The sequence below is a fragment of the Alligator sinensis genome, unplaced genomic scaffold (genome assembly GCF_000455745.1).
Source record: "Alligator sinensis unplaced genomic scaffold, ASM45574v1 scaffold277_1, whole genome shotgun sequence".
NCBI classification, from domain to species: Eukaryota; Metazoa; Chordata; order Crocodylia; family Alligatoridae; genus Alligator; species Alligator sinensis.
Window position 1 is genome coordinate 1,959,490 of NW_005841899.1, and position 20,129 is coordinate 1,979,618.

At 42.0% G+C, this 20,129-nt stretch overlaps 1 protein-coding gene across 1 annotated transcript in view; it reads right to left on the reverse strand.

Annotated features, from left to right (window-relative positions):
- Positions 1-4,598: 4,598 nt before the first annotated feature.
- TMEM163 (transmembrane protein 163) overlaps positions 4,599-20,129 on the reverse strand; it is a 225,187-nt gene continuing 209,656 nt past the window's right edge. Inside the window, exons 8-9 of the mRNA XM_025197586.1 lie at positions 9,328-9,469; positions 4,599-7,220 (exon numbers count right to left, since the gene is read on the reverse strand). Coding sequence (XP_025053371.1) covers positions 7,160-7,220; positions 9,328-9,469 — 203 coding nt within the window. The 3' untranslated portion in view covers positions 4,599-7,159. The remainder of the gene's footprint in view (positions 7,221-9,327; positions 9,470-20,129) is intronic.

Genomic DNA, 20,129 nt, shown 5'->3' on the forward strand with positions numbered 1-20,129 from the left:
TTTGTTTCTTCGCTACAGAAAGATAGCAGAGCGATTCAAAGAACTCAGAATGACCCCAACAGGTCAGAATGTTTTTGACACTGTGGATTCCTATTTAAAATCTCTGGGTTTATCTTACGAATTACGTATAGGTGTTTGCACACCTGAAAGTGCTAATATTGCACAGCACCCTATGGCACCCTCCCCTCCACTCTAGGGTGCTGTAGTGCCCTAGTTAAGAACAGATGTGGAGGATAACCTGGTTATTTGTAGCAATGGTCGTGCAGAGCATGTGTTGACTTGCATTAAACCTCAGAGAAGCAGAATTAGGTTGGGAGAAGTGATTTAATGTTCTGAATGTGTGGGCAGGGAAAGTTGCTTTCCCTAAACTATGTTAGAAGCTGCCAGGGTCTCTGTTGCCCTACTGTTCTTCCAGATTTAATTATAATTCAGTTAAAATTTGCTGACAAGAAATAGCGTGGCACAATGTACAGATTTTTGTGATGCCAGGGTATAGTTAAATTGCAAACTCCAGCACTTGCAACTGGTGGCATGTCCTAGTTAAGCCTAGGCAGCCGACAAGAGAGGGAATTGTGTGATATCTGCAAGTTGTCACCTGGTTTTTCAGTCTGGCTTCAGCGCCTCAGCCGCGTGTTTTAAACATTAGTTATATTAAGCAGTTTAGTATGTTGAGGCTGCATGAGCACATGATGTCTTTCTGCTGCAGTTCCCTGGCCCTGCTCTTCCAAGTACCTTTTGTACCGGAAAGTGCTTGCTATTTCAGTCAAGAAGCACGTGTGCAGCCCTACAGGGTCAGACCTCTTGTTCCATCTCTCCTTGGCCTGCCCCCTGCTCTTCCAGATTAAAACAGATGGGAAAGTAATCATGCGTGTTCCTAGTACTGGCCATCAAAGTCTCTGTGCCAAAGCACTAACATCTGCCAGCATCCCATGAATCACTAGGGAGCACTGTTTATTCCAACCCTGTCAGCTAGATCTAGAAATGTTTTAACCCTTTCATTTCCCACCTGATTTCCACCCCCCCTAAATTGTTCTTCAGCTTTCAACAGCAGGCACAGGCTTCTGTGAGATGGTGGGGAATTGCAGCTGGATACAAAGTCAGTTCAGCTTCAGCCGTGGTCCAAACTCATAACAGGAAAAACAGGCGAGAGCAGGCTCTAGGGTAAAAATACACATTATCATAGAGAAGTAGAAGGGGCCTCCAGATATGATCTAGTCCAACCTCCTGCCTGAGGCTGGATCTTCCCTATCCAAACCATCTCACGCAATCCATAATCTAAACTCCTTGTAAAACTGGTGTCAATCCTAACACAATACGAGACAAAACACCCTAACCTACCCAGAGGTAAAGCAGGGGGACCACAGAAGTGGTTCAGGATAGCTGCAGAACAGCAACTGCACAAGTCTGTTAATCAGATTTTAAAGGGTACATATTTGAATTTTGCCTTGTAGTTTCCCTGTCACTGGTTCCATCTGTGGGTTTAACACTGCCGGAATCCCATTCAGTGATGCCCTTCCTCCAAATTCACACAACCTCCCCTTCCCTGTGCATCAGGGATGAGGCATCTGAGTGCATTAGATCCCAGTGACCATCGGCAGCAGGGATTTTCCTTGTTGAATTCCTTAACTTGCTAATTTTGCTAAATGAACTACCACCACTCTTGTCCCCAGGTGAGCCTAGTTCCATGTACTGCTTGTCTAAAGTGGGGCGAGAGCAGCTATGGCAGCCCCCTCGGCCCCAGGTCAGCTGGGAACAGCAGCAGTGGTAGCGGAGGAGGGGAGGGAAGGTGCTGCTGAGCATGAATTTGAAGGAAGTGTGCGCTCAGGAGTGAATTCTTACTTGCCTTCTAAACAAAAAAAAAAATATCCCTGGTTGCTGCTCCAACAACCTAGTCTGAAAGGAAAGGGCGACCACAGCATAACACCCGTTTGAGATCTGCCTCTTGGTGGGCAGTGGCACCTCATGGTTGATGCCATGTCTTGAACTTCAATCTTGTGACTGCAACAATATTCCCAGCGCTTACCTTAGAGGGGAAATGGAGGAGGAATGGCTTCCTTGACTGCCTGCTACTGATTAATCACTGCTTGCACTTAGCCTTCTCCCCAGAGCTACCTGCCAGGACACAGGACTGCCTGCCTTAGGAGCAGAACGCATTTCACTCTGCTGCTTTCCAGTAAATATTGTGCTATGCAGAAAAATGTTTTTTCATAGCATCGCTTGGTGGCAGCAGAAGCGACACAGTGAGATGAGCAGGACATGAATGGTGCTGGAAGTAAATGATAGAATAAAACTTTCTGCATCTTCTGGTTGAATATTTCCAGACAATGGCTGTCTGATCACCAAGCATATTGCTTTATTGTTGCCTCGCACTGATTCTAGCAGAAACTGCCCGGACAAACAGCCTCCCATTCAACATGCCATCCTAGGAGACTTGAAAACTGGAAACCAAGTCAATTCTTGAGAGAGATGCTGGACTGGTAGCCTAGGAAATATCCAGCGCCAGATCTGATCCTGATTCCCTGTACTGCCTATCGCTGGACTTTCTGGTTAAGAGTGAGTCGCACTCATTCGGTGCTTTAGTACCTGTGCTGATGCTGCCAAATAGAATAGTGCCTTATGTTATAGGAACGGCTGCTGCAGGCCACCCTACAAAGCATACATCCGGATCCAAACCTCCCCAGGCTTGGAGGAACTTTGTATGCAGTTTCTATAAGGAGAATCCCCACCTTGTGGCTTATAGCACATAAGGCTTATCTGCAGCTTTCAAACCCTTGCTAAAAGTAGATCAAAGTGAAAGATGGAACGAACAGACACAGGATAATACTAGCGCAGTCATTTTCTGGGAAGAGATTTGGGTTAAAATTTGGCTTTAGGGCAAAATGAGGTTGTAAAAGTAATTTTCCCTTTGGTTACTTCATTGTTAAACAGGGCTAGCACTTGCCTATCTCACAGCAGGTCTTCTGGGATCGAGCTGTTCTTCAGCTGTGGTAACGTTCAGTAGGTGTCGTCTGGGGTCTCACAGGCAACGAGGCAGTATCACACAATTGCTGCACAGTATAACATTGTTTGCAGCCTCCACCCGGGAGAATCCATATCAGACCCAGACCATCACTTTCTGATGTTTCTTTCCAGTCTTGGTAAGGAGATGAGTAACATCACTCTGACTGCTGCTTCTTCCTAGCTCACATAGTCCACTAGTCATATGGAAGCCAACATTTCTTTGTCCTTGAATGCAATTTTTCCCTAGGATCTTCTTGAACATTTTGTATTAGCAACTTACTCCATCAGTTCATGGTCAACACAATGCACTTAAAGGGTGATGTTTTTCAAAAGCATTTAGTGATTGCATGGTAGAAGTCCTGGAAATCTTGTGCTTCTAAGCTATTCAGGCTTTTCAAAATTTCACTTTTTAAATTAGCGTAAATGAAAGAAGACACAAGGTCTGGGTTTGTTTCATAACCCTCGGTCAGGTGTTTGCCCTATAATTTCGAGGTAAAAGAAATACAATCAACAAGACTGTTCATACTGGTAGCACTGCTTACTGTTTACTAGCAGTAATTTTTTTTTAATTCCTTAAAGAATCCATTAGCATTCTTAGTCATTGCTCAATAAATGCAACCCGCTAAAATAGTTGGAGTGCTAGAGACAGACTGTAAGAGGGCTTGGTTTGATTTCTGAATAGCAGAACTCTGCATCACGGCTGCACTGGCTTTTACCTCTTAAGGCCCCACTTATCGCAAGTGTTTCTATAATGTTCTTGTATTTACTTGCTAATGAATAGCTATTGAGTTCTTGATGATAGACTGGCCTTTAACACATCTATAGTAATCAAAAGCTGCTGGAATTAGTTTAAATTGAATAATACTACTTGAGGATTGATTATTCATTTTGGTGGATGAGTCAGACCTCTCATTTCTTAATTACATAGCTGGGGCACTGCTACTTGTACTTACCTACGTGATGAAGGGGGTTTCAAAGTTCTGTGCAGGGACTTATGCAAACCTCTCAGTTATTCACCTTTTAACTTCATATGCACACAACCTACCAGCAGTCCTTGGCTGCTGTTTAAATCAGTCACTAATGATAGCTGACAGGCAGAATAACCTAAAACAATTTTCAAGGTAGGCATAGACTGATTTTTCTGTGAAAAGCCAGAGCTCAGTGGCTTCTATATTGCACTAGTCATGTCAGAAGTTGGGAAATATTTCCAAAATATGTGGTGCTGGCCCCTTGTTGGAGATAGACCTTGCGTCTGTCTGGTTCAGTATCCTATCTAACTAAATATCATTCCCATTCTCCTTCAACCAAGCAGCGAGACCGATGAGGGCTGGAGTATTAAGCCACTTGGGTGGCAACAGAGCTCTGCTAGAAATGAGTAGTTCTCCAGTGCCACTTGCTCAGTGATTCCATGGACTGAAGAATATTTGTGCTTAAGACATTTAAGTCACCAGCCCTTAGCAATCAGCAATGAAATATCTGTTCCATCAATCTCCACGAAGAACTACAAGTTACTGAAGACAGACGATGATCGGAAAATTATTAAGACTAAACAAGAGCTTGGTAAACACTGATTTACTTCATGCTTCGGAGAAGTTTCTGGAGAATTGCAGTTCACAATATGTATTTGCTGTTTTTAACAAAAAAAATCCAACTTCTGCCAAATGCACCATGCATTCCAATACACTACTGCTTTTCTGGGAATTTTGTCCGATGTGTTCTCTTACCTAGTACTTGTTCTGTCAACAATTGTGCATCACAAGGGAAGTGAACACTGTATTTCATGGTATCAGTTGAATTATGGGCTTGATTTCAAATTTTTGCTTGAATTTTTGCTATTGCTGTTCTAATACTGTTTATTCCTTAGTGCCTAGAAAACACTGTACAAGTCCTGACTTGACACCAGTTCAATAACATTAACTAGATGCTAGCAAAAGAAATGTATTTAATGGTTAAAAAAATTAATTTCCACCCTATCTGTTGTCCATATAGCACCAAAGGAAGCAATAGAAAAATATAAACTAGATTCCTCTGGCAGTGGGTTGTTTTACTTGGGTATACAATTTTTGACTTTATTCCTAAACTGCATGGGTGTAAGCATACATGCTAAACCAGAGGAGATGAATGAACCATTACAGACACATTCAAATCAAGTGTCAAAACAAGGAAAGAGGCAGAAATGACTGAAGTTCACTTGCTTCTTCCACTGACCCCTTCCAAATTTTCTACACTGTAGGACCTACAGAAACATGGCCAGGAGCTACCAGCACTTTCATGCATCTGTCCCCTATTACATTCCTTTATATATCCATCACTGAGCCACCCATTTTGCAAGGGGAAGAGCCACTAGATGAAGACTGCTCCAAGTTGGATTAAACTACAGTGAGTGGAAAAGCTAGGAAGTCTCATAGCCTCTTCCCTGTGCCCCTTTTCCAGGATCTCCCACTGTTTTCCCTGGAAGAAACAAGCCCCTTCTACACATTACATTTATGCTGCAATTAATATGCCATAAAATGGCAAACCAGCCATACAAATGTTCTACATAGAATGTATATATAATGTAAAAACATTTTTATGGTAGGCGTGTATGGTACCTTAAATTGAACATGTGGCAGGTACAAGGCTGGGGCCAACAATTAGTTGATTTTTTTTTTTGGCTCTGACCAGTCTTGAACCAGCCCTGGGTGCAATCCAAGCCAGGGCAGACAATCAGCTGCCCTGGACCTGTGGGCAACCAGCTTTCAACTTGCTAGTGCAAGGGTAGCCTGGGATCATGAAAAGTAGAAAGGGCAGAATTGAGATCTGATCCCCAGTCCCAAAATCACATCATCTTGCCCTGCACATATGACATGGAAGATAACACTTCAGCCAGAATTAAACAGCCTTCTCTTTATCATGGTCTTTACTGACAGTACATCAGCTCTCATGCATGCAGTTCCAGAACCCACACGAGTTCCCTGCGCTTGACGTGGTACGATCATACAGGTCAGAACAAGACGACTGATTTCTTTTATCCACTTGGAAACCAACAGAAGGTCACAATTTTGACTCACTTTTCCATGCACCTTGAAATGTACAAAGTATGAAGTAAGTGGCAGTAGCCAGAGAATCAAGTTTAATGGGCTGTTATACAGGAAGACTTTGTTTTAGTTTTGGTTCTAGTTTTAATTACAGGTACTGTATAAAATAGATAATGATTTTATTGATTATACATCATGATTCTTGTGTATTATAGCAGGTTACTAAGAAATACATAAGAATGTATGGTGGAAAGTGAACAATGTTTTACAGAATAATCTAAATCTAACAGATAGATCTATAATCTCACCACCAATTGGAAGTCATCACTGCTGTACCATCATCAGACTACAGAGCAACCACATAGTCACACACACTGGTATATCTGTGTATAATACAGTAAAAGCTTGAGGACTACGTTTCTCAAACAAGTTTTCCTCTTTAGGTTTCTTTTTGGCTTTTGTTTGTACAGTAATACCATTGGCTTGTTTGGACCATGCAAGGCATTATGCTGTGTGTTACTTCTTAAAAATAGAATTTGCCCTTGAAAAGGCATGAGGTTAAGATTTGCTATTAAACTTTCTGATAACAAAACGTGTAGGGTTTGTGTTGTTTCTTTCCAGTGAAATCCATTCTCTTAAATCAAAAGGGGTTGAGAGAAAAAAAAAAAATCATATTATTTCAGTGCTTTAAGCTACACACTTTTTAGTGTCCATAATCTACATAATACAACCTTTAGTGGTTAGCTGAAGAGGTTAGCAATGGCTGTAATTCAAAGTTACAGCACAATTCTGGGCTAACATTTAAAAAAAAAATTGGCACCTCTTATTTACACACATCGGTAGGAACGATTTCACTCTGGAACGCAGAATATGGCAGCTGGTTTAGAACTGCAAACCGTGTACATTGTCTACTGTCACAGGATTCAATAGCATACTTGAAAGGAAAATGCTGCTGTTTTGTTGAGTTGTAAGCAGTGTGCACATTTGCCTGTTATACAGAGAGATTTCCCATTAAAACAAACGTTAAAAGAAAATATACAACGGGAAACAAACTGCATATTCAGTAAAAGACCATTGGCTCCACTTGCCAAAACATATGATACTACAGTTTACAGTCTTTACAGCGGAGAGGGGATTCATCTTCATTCAAACATTTCATAGTGGCGCGTTTGCCTGACGCGAGGGACCATATCGATAAGCAGCCTGCAAAGGAAAGCACAAGTAACTTTAGTAGAGTTGCAGGGGGAGAGCACAGGAGGTGTCATCAGAGCTCATCATCTTTTCAGTGCTGATCTGAAGGACCCCAGCCTAGAGACGATACCAAGCTACAGGGAGGCATAGGGAGCAGGGAGTCTTCCTCCAAAGTCTGTGAAATACCAGGGGTGCTTCCCTGCAATTTAGAAAATTTAAATACAAAGAGCTAGCTAAAGCAAACCCCATAGCTCCGTGCTGGGATGGAGGGGTGCAAGAAGGAGGAAGTGCTGCAGCAGGAGTTACCTAGAAGAATTCTGGTTCAGCCAACGTCAGGGATCTCCCTGACAGCCTGGAAGGGGATCCAGTGTTTACTTCCCTCTGCTTCCTGTCAAGACTGCTTTGAAAAAACCCTTTACCATAGAGGAGACAAAATGGCAAGGGCAGTACTTCTCAGTACAATCAGCTTAGTCACCAGAATTTAAAAAAATATAGCTGTTGGGCCACATCTCAGCAAAGATCCTTTTTGCCAAGATCTACTGCCCAGCAATCTGGAGTCCATTCAAACGGCTCATAGGTCTCCACCTCCATTCCTTTTTTGGCTACAAAGTAGGAGATGGCGGGGAAAAGCCTACTTAAAAAAAACTTTAAAAACTTTAAAAAATGTTTGTAAAAAGGTTTGCAATTCTTTACAGCTGGACAATGAAATTGATGTCAAGATTTCATTTAATTTCAATAGGGTTGGAAAGAATTTTAGCTCTGATCTTTGGGTATACGCACTGATATATTCTGTAGAGTTAAGGGGGAGGCCAATATTAAGTTTGTTATTTAAATATAGTTCTAGTCTTAATTATGGAACAACTATGAGAGAGACCCTCCTATAATTTCACACCAAGATGGGCTTAGAAATGTCGTCAAAATATTTGGGAGGAAATTCTGCCCAGGAACTGTGGCAGTGTTTGAAGCATCTCAGATCCAGAGGATCACACATACAAAAGGGATTTTAGCTAAAATAAGATTTTTTTTTTTTTTAAACTTAAAATATTTTCCTTTTTTTTTCTTGACTTCCCTCTAATTCGTACAATATGGCCTAGCTCTTCTTTAAGCTCCCACCCACCCAACTCTGTCTTAGTGTTGACAGCTACTGTCTGAAGTTCAAAGATTTATTTCAGAGGAGTTATATAAAACTCTGACAAGGCTTATTATTCTTGAACAAACCATTGTCAAATTGGTATGTTGGGTACAGCAAATACCTACCAGCAGAATTTATGTTGAGTGAAATGTAATTAAATTACAGGAAAGGTCTCCATTTCATTTCTCTCTTCTATTTCCACTGCAAAATTAGGTTTGACATTGTTTTGTTCTTCAAATTCTAACAATTCATCAATTAAAAAAAAAGTCTGGGAATATTTTGTAGATGAATAAATAACCAAATATTCCAGAGAGACGAGCTGTTCATGGCATTGGTACAGAGACTCTCCTTTACCTCCTGGTTGTCTTTTTTGTAACTAGAGCCTCTGGATCAGATTCTCCTCTACCATTAGACACCTAAATGCCACTACCCCGCCCTGCTCAAGTCCTTTAAAATCCATTACTTGATCTACTTTTGTAACACAGTCATCCTTAGCCTCATAAAAAGAGCAGCAAAGAGGAAAAAGGGGAAAAATAGCAACAATTTTTCAGGAACTCCAGCAGAGTGGAATAGGATATCCCGTGGGTGTCTAAGTCCACGTAGGTGCCTAATAGGTAAAATAAGATCTTGCCCTCTGTTCTGCCTACCACATAACCTCACAGCGATATCATCACTTCTTGTCCTTGAAGCTAGCTAGCCTCCAGCTCACATCCACTTGTGCATGAGCTACTTACCAGAGAATTAACAACTTCTTTCACGCATCATTGACTCCAGTAATTTTACAAGACCTGTCATAATGTGATGAGAGCTGCCAAGCAACAAGGTCCAAGGGAACTGGTGAGCTACCAACAGTGTGCATCGGCGCACGCACTCCAGATGAAGAACACTTGTGTTCATTAAGATGCAAAACAGGTAACATGTACAATCATGTGTTGCATAAAGATGGTTGCTGACAGAACAGAAGGAAACATAAGAAGCTTAACTCACTTGATTCCATAGGTGAGTATTGTAAGTCCAATTAGGACTCCTATACTGCCATCCAGGTACCAGACAGAAGCATTGTGTTTAAAAACTTCTGCACTGAGAAGGATAGAAAATCCCATTACTCCTCCTACAAGAGAGTTGAAACCTACAAGAGAGGGAAAAAAACAAATCAGCGAAGGAACCGACCCTCTTGGCATCAGCTTTCACCATCGCAAATAAGAGGAGACTGCCTGAGAAGAGCTAGTCCAGTGCAGGTGAGGCTAGACGGCAAAGACACTGTAAGTTACCAGACAGTAGAGCCCAGTTAATGTTGTGTCACACTGAGGCAGTTTGTCCATTGCCAAAGTTACAGGTTACTAAGAGGCTTCATTTGGAAAAAGCAACTTATGAATGTTCACTGTCTCCCCCGTATTTCCCAGTGGCCATCATTGTTTTTCACAGCCAGAGTGAATAACTCCCCCCCCCTCACACCCCCAGCATACTACGGGTCACCATTTTTTCTCCTTTTCAGTCTTCTAGTCCGTGAGTCTTTCCTCAAGTTCAAAGCAGTGGTCAGAGTCATTCTATGTTCACAATGTTACACATCCACAAAATAAAACCAAAGGTGATCCATATCATTGGTGGCCTTGCTTAGTTCCTACTTAGTGTATTCTTTTCCCAAAAAGCTTTATTCCTTCTAGTTTCCACACTTGCAAAGTCACCTTTGTCTCTGACAAGTAAGCAAAATCTCTCTCCCGCTGCCATCACGGAAGAAGGTTCTTCTGAGTAAATGATATGCTCTGATACCTGTGCATCCCTCCTGTGGTCCAAGCATACCCTTAGGCTAGGGACAGACATCGCACATAAACTGGTTTAAGTGATCAGAAACTAGTTTAAACTTGTAACAGAACAGAGCTTCAGCGCACAGAAACCAGTTTGAGGATGGCTGAAACAAGTCTGAGATAAACCTGGTTGAATGGAATATCAGACTTAACTGTTTTGGGTCAAACCGGTTTATGCAATGGCTGCCCCAGACCCCTTCCTGGTTTAAGATATACCAGACTACCTCAGCATCCTGGCATGCTCTTTGGGCTCGGTGGGGCTCTCTGCTCCACAGCCGGGCTGCCCCTCAGGGACTGCAGGCTGCTCCCCCCGGCCCTGCAACCTCCCTGCTAAGCAGGAATTCCCCTCTCCCTTGCGGAGAGGTGTCTATGTATTAGCTAACAGACCACATGGTGGCTACGGTCCATGCTGAATCAACAGGTAGAATCAACAGGTAGCTGATAATGTCCTTCTGTTGTTTTCTTAATAGGGTGATAAATACTGAGTTAGGGGGGTGATAAACACTGATATCAATTCCCCGCTGGGCTAATCAGTGTGTCCTGCCAGGGCCTGGCCACGCCCCCCTCCTCCTGTCCAAGGGAAGGGAGGGCTGCTCTAGCACCCTCCAGCTTCTAGTCTGAGCCACTGCAGGCATGTGCAGGCATTTCTGGGATGTCTGCGCAGTTACAAAGTGATGCCTAGCCATGTTAGACTAACCTGCAAAGATTGAATCAATTCAGGTTCAGGCTTTTTGAATGTCTGTCCCTAACCTTAATAACAAGACTGCTCAAACTGTTTCCCATTTGTTCCCCAAATATATCATAAGGTCTTCATGCCTGTCACTCACAGGCTTAATAAAATTCTTTTACATTAAATTAAACTTTTGTCCTCTTTTAACCTGTAAGATTGCCCTTTTGAGTGCCTTTTGTTTCCTGGAGCCTTTATGTACAAGGTATCTATTCGCACAACTGCTGCTAGGCACAGATAACATTTTATAGATGCAGAACTGAGCTTATAAGGGCTAGAGCCAATAAGGGACATGGTCAGAACACCCCCAGCTGTGCTTTAAAGCAGTCAGCTCTGCTCAGTTCTTTGAAAGAAGAGCCTACACTCAGGAGAAGAATCCAGGTTGTAGGTCAGGATGGCAAATGCTGCTTGCATAATGCAAGTCCTGGTAACTAAATCTATTGGTCCATCAGCCATGATCACTGAGACCGCCAGTGGTGCCATCTTGTATAGCCTATTGTTCTCAACAAGAAACCTTCACATAGCTCAGCACTTAGACATACTCAAAGAACTTCACAATCATTGATTGACTGAAGCCTGCTCCTGTGACACTGGTAAGTGGAGTTATAACACCTATTTCATATATGGATAAACTGAAGCACAGAACTATAGGGATGGCTGGAGCCTCCTGAATCACTAAGTCCCCTGTTATTACAGGCAAACACATTACCTGGTTTGCACAAACAGATCAAATCAGAGGTATTATTTGCCCCAAGTTGCACAGAAGTTTAGGAAAGAACACAAGAATAGCTGCCTCCTGCTCCAACCCCTAAACTATCTCATCTCCTTTATTAGGGGCTTTGCAGGGAGGAATTTTGCATTCTCACAGTGAAGAACTGCAAGCTATGAACTTTTCCAGACTGGGCCTAGTTGTCCTTTTGAAATGATTATCCTGTCCCTCTCCCAGCAAATGCACTTGTTCCCTAACAGCCATTTTTTGGTGGTTTATCCAATCTAGCTTTAAAAGCCCCAAGAAAGGGGCTTTCACCTTTTCCATGCTGGAGATTATTCTACAGGCTAACACATCTCGAGTCTGGAAGTTCTTCTGACATTTTCATCCCATACTTTTAAATTTTACTCTCTCATTCTTCCAGCTGATGTTTCATTTTGCCCATCAAGTAGGACATGCTGTTATGTTCTCTTTGGGTCTGGCTGGAAGACAAAATTCCTTATTGTGAAAAAGTTTGAAGTTTTTTGCAATGGGAAAGGCAGGGACAATCATCTTAGTAGCTATAGCAAGTGTCGGAGGTTTGGGTTCACCTGTTCATCTTAGGTAAGTGCCTTAATCAATGAGCTATTGGTTGTTTTGGGGTGGGAAATTCTGTCTTTGACTGCGGGAATTTTCTGTCAAATCTAATGTTTCCATTAACTGTTTTGGTTTCAACAAATCAGCATTTTCTATCTCAAACCATCATTCTGTTGAAAAATGCTCTACTGGTTTTAGTTGTTTTTAACGTCCTATTAGCCTGATTGCATGTACTTCACTCTTTTAAGCTTTTAAACTCTTTTAAATCAATCCCTTCTCCTACATACTTTTTGTTGTTGCTCTCTGAGCTCTCTTGTATTTATCAGTATCCTTCTGGTAACATGCAGAGAAGAAAGAGAAACAGAATAATTGCTGAACTCTTGCATTCCTGACATTTCAGTAGTGAATATCATGGCCTTTGGGCTAATTGTTACTTGTTTACATTTACACTGATTTCTGCAAGACTATTTCCAAGGCAGGAACAGACTTCATTCATTTCCCGGTTCTAAATATTTGAGCATTTAAATACTATAGGAATACATTCGCATTGCCTTTCTCCCTCCAATTACTCATGCTCCTAAGACTTAGACTAAAATCCCACTCCACATGCTTTTGAGGATATGCTTAAAAATGGTATCTAGGTTACAAATGCTTGTGAGTGGAACAAGAAGCAGCCATCTGGAAATGACTGAGCCATTATTGAGTGTTTTCTCAAACTGTTGTACTCTGTGAGCTTAATATGACTTAAATTATGTGCCGAGAACTTTTAAGGTCAACCTGCCCTTGAATACCTGTAAGATGTCTAGTGGAAACTTTGCATGTATGATGGGACAATTGGGCCATTAGAATCTAACTAAAATTAAAATAATAGTCTATACTAGATAATATTCTGAAATGTGCTAATATATTTAGTAGGGTTGAAGTATTGTTGTAGCCAGGACAGGAAATATTCTTGCCCAGAAACATGTGAGAACCAAGTCACTCTGAATCCCAGCCCTACCCTCCAACGTATCTACTACACCCCCCAGCTTGGTGTCATCCACGAACTTGCTGAGGCTGCACTCCATCCCGTCTTCCAGACCACTAATGAAGATATTGAACAAAACCAGCCCCAGGACTGACTACTTGATACTGGCTGCTGACTAGACAGTGAGCCATTGAGCCCAACAATCTAGCCAGCTTTCTACCCATCTTACAGTCCATTCATCCAACCCATACTTCCTCAGCTCGATACCATGGGAGATGGTATCGAAAGCCTTGTTAAAGTCAAGATATATCATGTCCACTGCTTTCCCTGCATCCACAGGGCCAATTATCTCATCACAGAAAGCAATCAGGTTGGCCAGGTATGACTTGCCCTTGGTGAATACAAGCTTTGGTAGCTGGCGTGACAAGGCTCCCCCTCCCTCCTCTGGCTTCTGATTCTTGCCTCTACTCCTGGGTGGACTGAGGTGGAGCTGGGTGGTAGAAGGGTGTTGCACATGCAGGGGGGGAAATCCAGGCTGCCCATGCTGCAAAAGGAAAGCCATGCACACATACAAGTGAGTCTGTACTGTACTGTACGCACTGTACACACTATGCATGCATAGCAGTAAAAGGTCAAGCTTTCCAGGCTGTGCACATGGCAGAGGAGAGATGAGCTATGCACATGGTTGGGGGGGGAGGGAGCCACACTGCCCACATGGTAGGAGGGAGATGAACTGCCCGCACAGTACAGGGAATGCTGGGGTCTGTCCCCCCTCCCCCGCCCCCACCATCCAGAAGTGGGACTGTCCTGATCTAGCCTAATGCCCTGTACAGATGCAGGACTCCCTGTCCTTAAGCAACCTGACACAGACACCATCTGCCTCCTCTTGAAAATCTTTCACCTAGGTAATTTTTTTCATTGTCCAGTTAGGACACCTTTCCTGAAATTAAATCTAAATTTGTTTTGCTGCAGTTTAAACCCATTGCTTCATGTTCAACCTTCTGTGGCAAGGGGAAACAATTATTTAACCCACTCTTTACAGCAGCCTGCTGTCCCGTCTCCCCTTACGTCCCGCTCCTCCAGGCTAAACATACCTAGTTCTTTCAAATGCCTTCATATGACTTGTATTCAACCCTTTTAACATCTTTGACATTTGACTTAGTATCTTCTCCAGCTTCTTTACATCCTCCTTAAAATGTGGTGCCCAGAACTTGGCATAATACTGTTGCTGAGGGCTAACCAGCACTGAGCATAATGACACTATCACCTCCTATGTTTTGCATACAATTCTTCTGTTGATGCAGCAGATTGCATTTGCGTCATTTTTTTTTTCAGAAGCAGCAGCATATTGCCAACTCACGCTGAGTTTGTGATACACCATGACCCCACAAAATCCTTCTCAGCAGAGTTACTGCCTAGTCAGTTAGCTCCAATTCTGTGTTTAAGCATTTGGCTTTTATTTCTTATGTTTTTGTCTCTATTGGATTTCATTTTGTCATCTATAGTCCACTTCTGTAATTTATTAAGATCCTTTTTTTAAATTCTAATCCCTGCCCCCAACGTATTACAACCCTCATGGTTTTCTGTCATCTGCAAACTTGATCAGTAAACACTCAATTCTTGCATCCAAATGATCGATGAAAATGTGAAATGGTATGAAAGCCAGAACAAACCCCTCTGGAATTTCTCCCATTTACTTAAGAAAATGTCACATGGAGCTTTATCAAAAGCTCTACTGAAGTCTGTCATGTCCACTGCATTTCCTTCCTCAACCAAACCAACAAAGGTAGAGTAAACCCCCCTCTACTCACATTCATTCCTGATAAACTTCTGCTGAAAAATTTTCTTGCTCCAAAATGATAAACAGAGTTAGACAGGAGTCTAATTTCCATTTCATAAAAAGTTTGTGATTTCAATCTCTTTCTATTCCAAAACTTAAAATCCTAGAAAAAACATTCTGCCAGGGTTATTTTGGGGCTATTAAAATAGAATCAATCAATACAGTGGAACACTTTTGTTCCAATTTGACCTTTAACTTTTTTAAATGTGTAAAAACAATTAATTTCATTTTGAAAAATCATATAGAAGTGCAAAATCAAAATACTGTTACAAGATGTTGAAACAGAACATTTCAATATTAGTAAACCACTTTTTATTTCTATTTAAATGATTTTTTGTTGGAACGGACTTGTTTGTAAAAAGTTTTATTTTGATGAAAATAGTATCAGTCACTGTAAAAAACATTTCAATACAAAGATTTCTGACCAGCTTTCGTTCTCAGTATACAGCAACTTCCTATGTCAAAGGGAGCTGCGCTCCTTCAAAGAGAGATGGTGAATATCCCAGCCAATCAAGTGTCATTCTGTATGACACAATTTGTCTTGGAAAGATGAACTTACTGTCTATGATTGTCATGTTTCAAACTTTGTCAGATAACAGAAATGTATGAACAAAGAAGTCATTTCTCAGAATGAGAGAGAAAGATCAATTCATGGCCACAATCAAGGGAGGCTGAAAAGAAGTGAAACCACAAAATAGAGAAAAACAATCTTTTCAAGAGATTGAAGATAAAATGTGTGAGTACTGATGTTTCTGCTGACTCCACAACTGCTCTAGCTTAATCCTGAAGACCGCAAGAACCTCTGTGAAATGCATTTAGTATTTAATGAAGAGATTCTTCAAGGTTTTCACCAGATTTAGAAACATCCACTAATCAGTTCCCAGGCCAATTGGATCATGGAGATTGTATTAAAGCTTTCACTTTAGTTATATCACAAGTGCACAGTCTTCTCCTACTAACGTCTCAGGTGTGTGAGAAGTCAGATCTTGGTCAAATAGGCTGTTACGCCTGTTGAGAAATAGATTTGTTTTCATTAAAACAGTTCAATGCAAAAGTTCCCCTCGTGCATAAATTCTCTCCAGACTCCTTACAAATGTACTCACCAAGGTAAGGTGACAAACAGGGGAATTTGACTGGACATTTGTAGAAGGGGTTTGGTATGGTATTTGTCTGGCAAGTAATCAGCCTGGAGAGCTGTGACTAGTTGTCTTCCCGGGACCCATCCTGTTCAACATTTTTATTGGAGATCTTGATACAGAAACCAAATGTGTGCTTATGAAATCTGTGAATGACACAAAGCTTGGAGGTATTGTCAATATGGTAGGGACTGGATACAGGAAAAATCAGAGTACCTTCTGAAGTGAAGCATTAAAAGGGGTATGAAGTTTAGTAAAATTATGGGCAAAGTTGTGCACTTTAGTCAGAATTGTTATAAAACAAGGGCTCATAAGATCAAGCCAACGGAGGAAGGAAGGGACCTGAGAATACTGGTTGACTATAGGATGATCATGAACCACCACTGTGCTAGAGCTGTGAAAAAAGTATGCAGCAAGTCTAGGGTGTATTAGGACAGATATGTTTGATAGGGACCAGAAGCAATAAAAACACTGTACAAGGCATTGCTAAGACGGCATGTAAAATACCATATTTCCTTGCACAAAACACGCACCTTTTTTCAAAATTCAGCTGCTAGAAATTGGGGTACACATTATAATCAAGGAAATACAGTAACAGGAATTTTTGCCACTTAAGTCTTGGCATGGGAAAAGCAAAAGTAAAGCTGCCAGTGCTGTATGCTGGACTTCCTAGCTTCTGACTGTGGATACGTCCTCTCCTCCCCAACAGAGGCTCACAAGGAAAGATCTTTTTTTCTTCATTTTGCCTTTCAAAAGCAAGGTTTGTATTTTATTTGGGAGTGTACTATATGTGAAAAAATATGGGATTTTGTAAACGTCTGGTAACCCATGTTCAAGACAAGATTAATTTACACGGGACACATTCTTCATTCCCTTACCACCCAATATCTTTTATGGGCTGAGATCCAGCCAACTTGTCCTAAATGTTTAGCTTAGCAAAATGCAGGCTAAGGGGAGATATTACTTCTTATAAATATGTTATTGCAACGAATATTAGGAAGGGAAAAAGGACTGTTTAAAACAGGGGTGGACAATTATTTTGGGCGGAGGGCTGCTTACTGAGTTTTGGCAAGCCATCAAGGGCTGCATGACAGGCAGCCAGGGGCAGATAAATATTCATTTTCTAAATTTTTTAGGGGCCCCGCGGGCCAGATAGAATGGCCTGATGGGCCGCATGCAGCCCATGGGCCACATTTTGCCCACCCTTGGTTTAAAAGGTAGAGAATGTTACTGGTACACGTTCAAAAGGTTTAAAATGGTTTAATAACAGATTTAGACTGGACATTTTTAAAAGGTTTCTAGCTATTAAACAAAAGATTTCAGCATGTTCTTCCAAAGTGCTGTACGGGTAAAGAAGCTAAACTGCTTCAAGATGGAGAGTGACAAGCATGTTCCTGGATCAGTAATCTGTACACGTGATATGTGAATTCAAGTAATTACAAGCTCCAGTGTTGAATACAGTAGAAAGATTATTTCCTATGTCTTACTTTTTGACCTTACCTCCCCTGTCTCTTTGTAGAGGTATCTGGCTATTTTATGCTTCAAGCTATTGGGTGCCGTTAAGGGTCATAAAGCCATTTCCCTCTCCTGAATGCTTACAAGTTCCTGGAGGGGACAGGAGCTTTTCATAGATTCATAGATGCGAGGGTAAGAAGGGACCTCAGCAGATCTTCAAGTCCAACCCCCTGCCTAGGCAGGAACGAGTGTGGGGGTCAGATGACCCCAGCCAGATGCCTATCCAGCTGTTCTAGCTTTCCCTAACACATTAGCTATTGGCCACAGCTAAGGTGGAAGCTTTCACTGAGGTGTGCTGGAAGTCCTGCTGGTGCTTGGAAATCTCTCAGGTACATGGCTGGAGGGTCTTAATTTTACACACAAGGTCAAACCAAGTAATTCCCCCCCATGTTGCAGCAATAGGGACTGTGAGAGCTTTTGCCTTCTTAGTGTGGGATCATCTGAGCACATATTAACCGAATAACTTCTCTTCCATTTCAGAGCACCCTCATTTCCCCTATTTTACTCATACCATGTTATAAAATAGAGAGAGGTAGTTCGCAGTTTTAGTTTGAAGCCAGGTAGAAGGCAGGGTAGCATGGTGCTTTATAGACTAACTGATTCAATAAGCTTTCCTGGGTGACAGCCTACTAGCATTTGACAAAGTTGGCTCCCACCCCCAAAAGTTTGTTTCTAGGAAGCAGTTAGTCTCTAAGATGCCACCCTGCCCTTCCTTCTGCATGGTGTACAGTTTGCTTGGTTTAGTTTTCGTAAGTTCTTTTGTGGGCGTGATGTAGGCGATGCCAGCAACGCACAAGTTTTAGGACTCTTTGGACAAATCTTACTGAAGTGGATTCTTCCAAGGGTGATGGCTGTCTCGTGACGTGTCCAGTTCTATCTCACTACTGTTTCTTGGGATTTCTGTTTCAGCTGTGGGAGTGTCTCACTAATTCACTAGTGCAACTGCTTTGCTCCTACAATTATTGGAGAAACATCTTTTCATCATTATAAACCAAAACAAGAAGCAAGCTTGTCCTGCCACATCAGCAACGTGTGGGCTCCATTCCCTTTAGAAACCCACACATAATTTCATCCTAGAGAAAACTTGCGCTCCACCCTTACTTCCAACACTGGACCAAATCCCATAAAAAGAGGTACTATATGCTCCCAGAATCACAGAAAATAGGATAGGAAGCACCTCAAGAGGACATCTAGTGCATCCCCTGGTCCCAAAAATGAAGAATATATAACCGATTTATAAGAAAAATTTGCTTCACCTGCTTTTAAAAAAACCTTCAGCCATACGGAGTACAGTCTTCCTAGGTAATCTATTCCAATGCTGAGCTAACATTACAGTTAGAAAGGCTAAGCTAAATCTCCCTGAATGCAGTTTATAAGACTTCCCTCTTTGCAAAAACTTTTTTCATATCTGAAATTTTTGGATCATCCATATTGTTGCAATAACAGAAGGAGGCTGCCGTCCCTCACTCTGCCTACACAGAGGGCTCCAGGAAGCTGCTGGTGCGGACAATGTCTGTAATGGTGTGCGAGGCATTCTGAAACTCCTAATTTTGTAGGGCAGCAGAGAGCCTTGCTGCCTTGGGGGGGGGAACTGACTGCCATTTTTTGCCACTGAAATAATTTTCTTTTTTGTCCCCATCAGCATGGGCTTTGGCAGCAAAAAAAATGGGTGCAAGTTCCACAGCCCCCTCTCCACCCAGTAGCAACGAACTCCCCTGCCCCTCTAGAGCTACAATTCTCAGAAATCCTGTACTCTATGACACACATTGCCAGGCCACGCTCCTGCACACAGCCTTGTGCTGAAGCCAGGAGGAGGGGATGGGTGAGAGAAGACTGCCCCGAGCACATCGTCAGATGTTATGCCTGTGGAAGCGCATGGTCAGTCCTGTTCCTCCTAGCACCTGCTGGTATCACAAGGTGTTTAGACACGTGCTTGGGAGGGGGGGGTGTTAATCACTCTAATTAAAGTGCCCAGGGCATCACATGTATATGTCCCTGTGCTGAAAAATGGCGACAGGGGCACTTTAACTAAAGTTCATTGAATGAGCTTTAGTTAAAACACCTCCACCACCATTTTTCAGCATGGGGATGCTGATGCATGTGATGCTGGAGACTGCTGGAGCGTGGTAATTACCACACTCCAGCAGACTCAATTAATTGCTGTAATTACAGCGCATTGGAGCAACCTTGATGCATGTGTATAAGCACCCAAAGTATAGAAAGATGATTAGTTTTCTCTTCTGCAAAACAAACCCCATTCTTCCAATCTTTTTCTCATGTGTCATATATCTAGACTTCTATTTATTTTTATTGCTCCCTTTTATTGGGCCCAAGACTGGACACAATACTCCAGCTAAAGCCTTACCAGTACTGAATAAAGTAGAAAGATCACTTCATATGTCTAACATCTAGGAGTGTTTTTCTTCACAGAAGTTGACACTGTGGACCCCGGTTCAGTTTGGGATCCATCATAACTTTCAGATTATTCTCTGAAAAACTGGTGTCTAGCCAGTC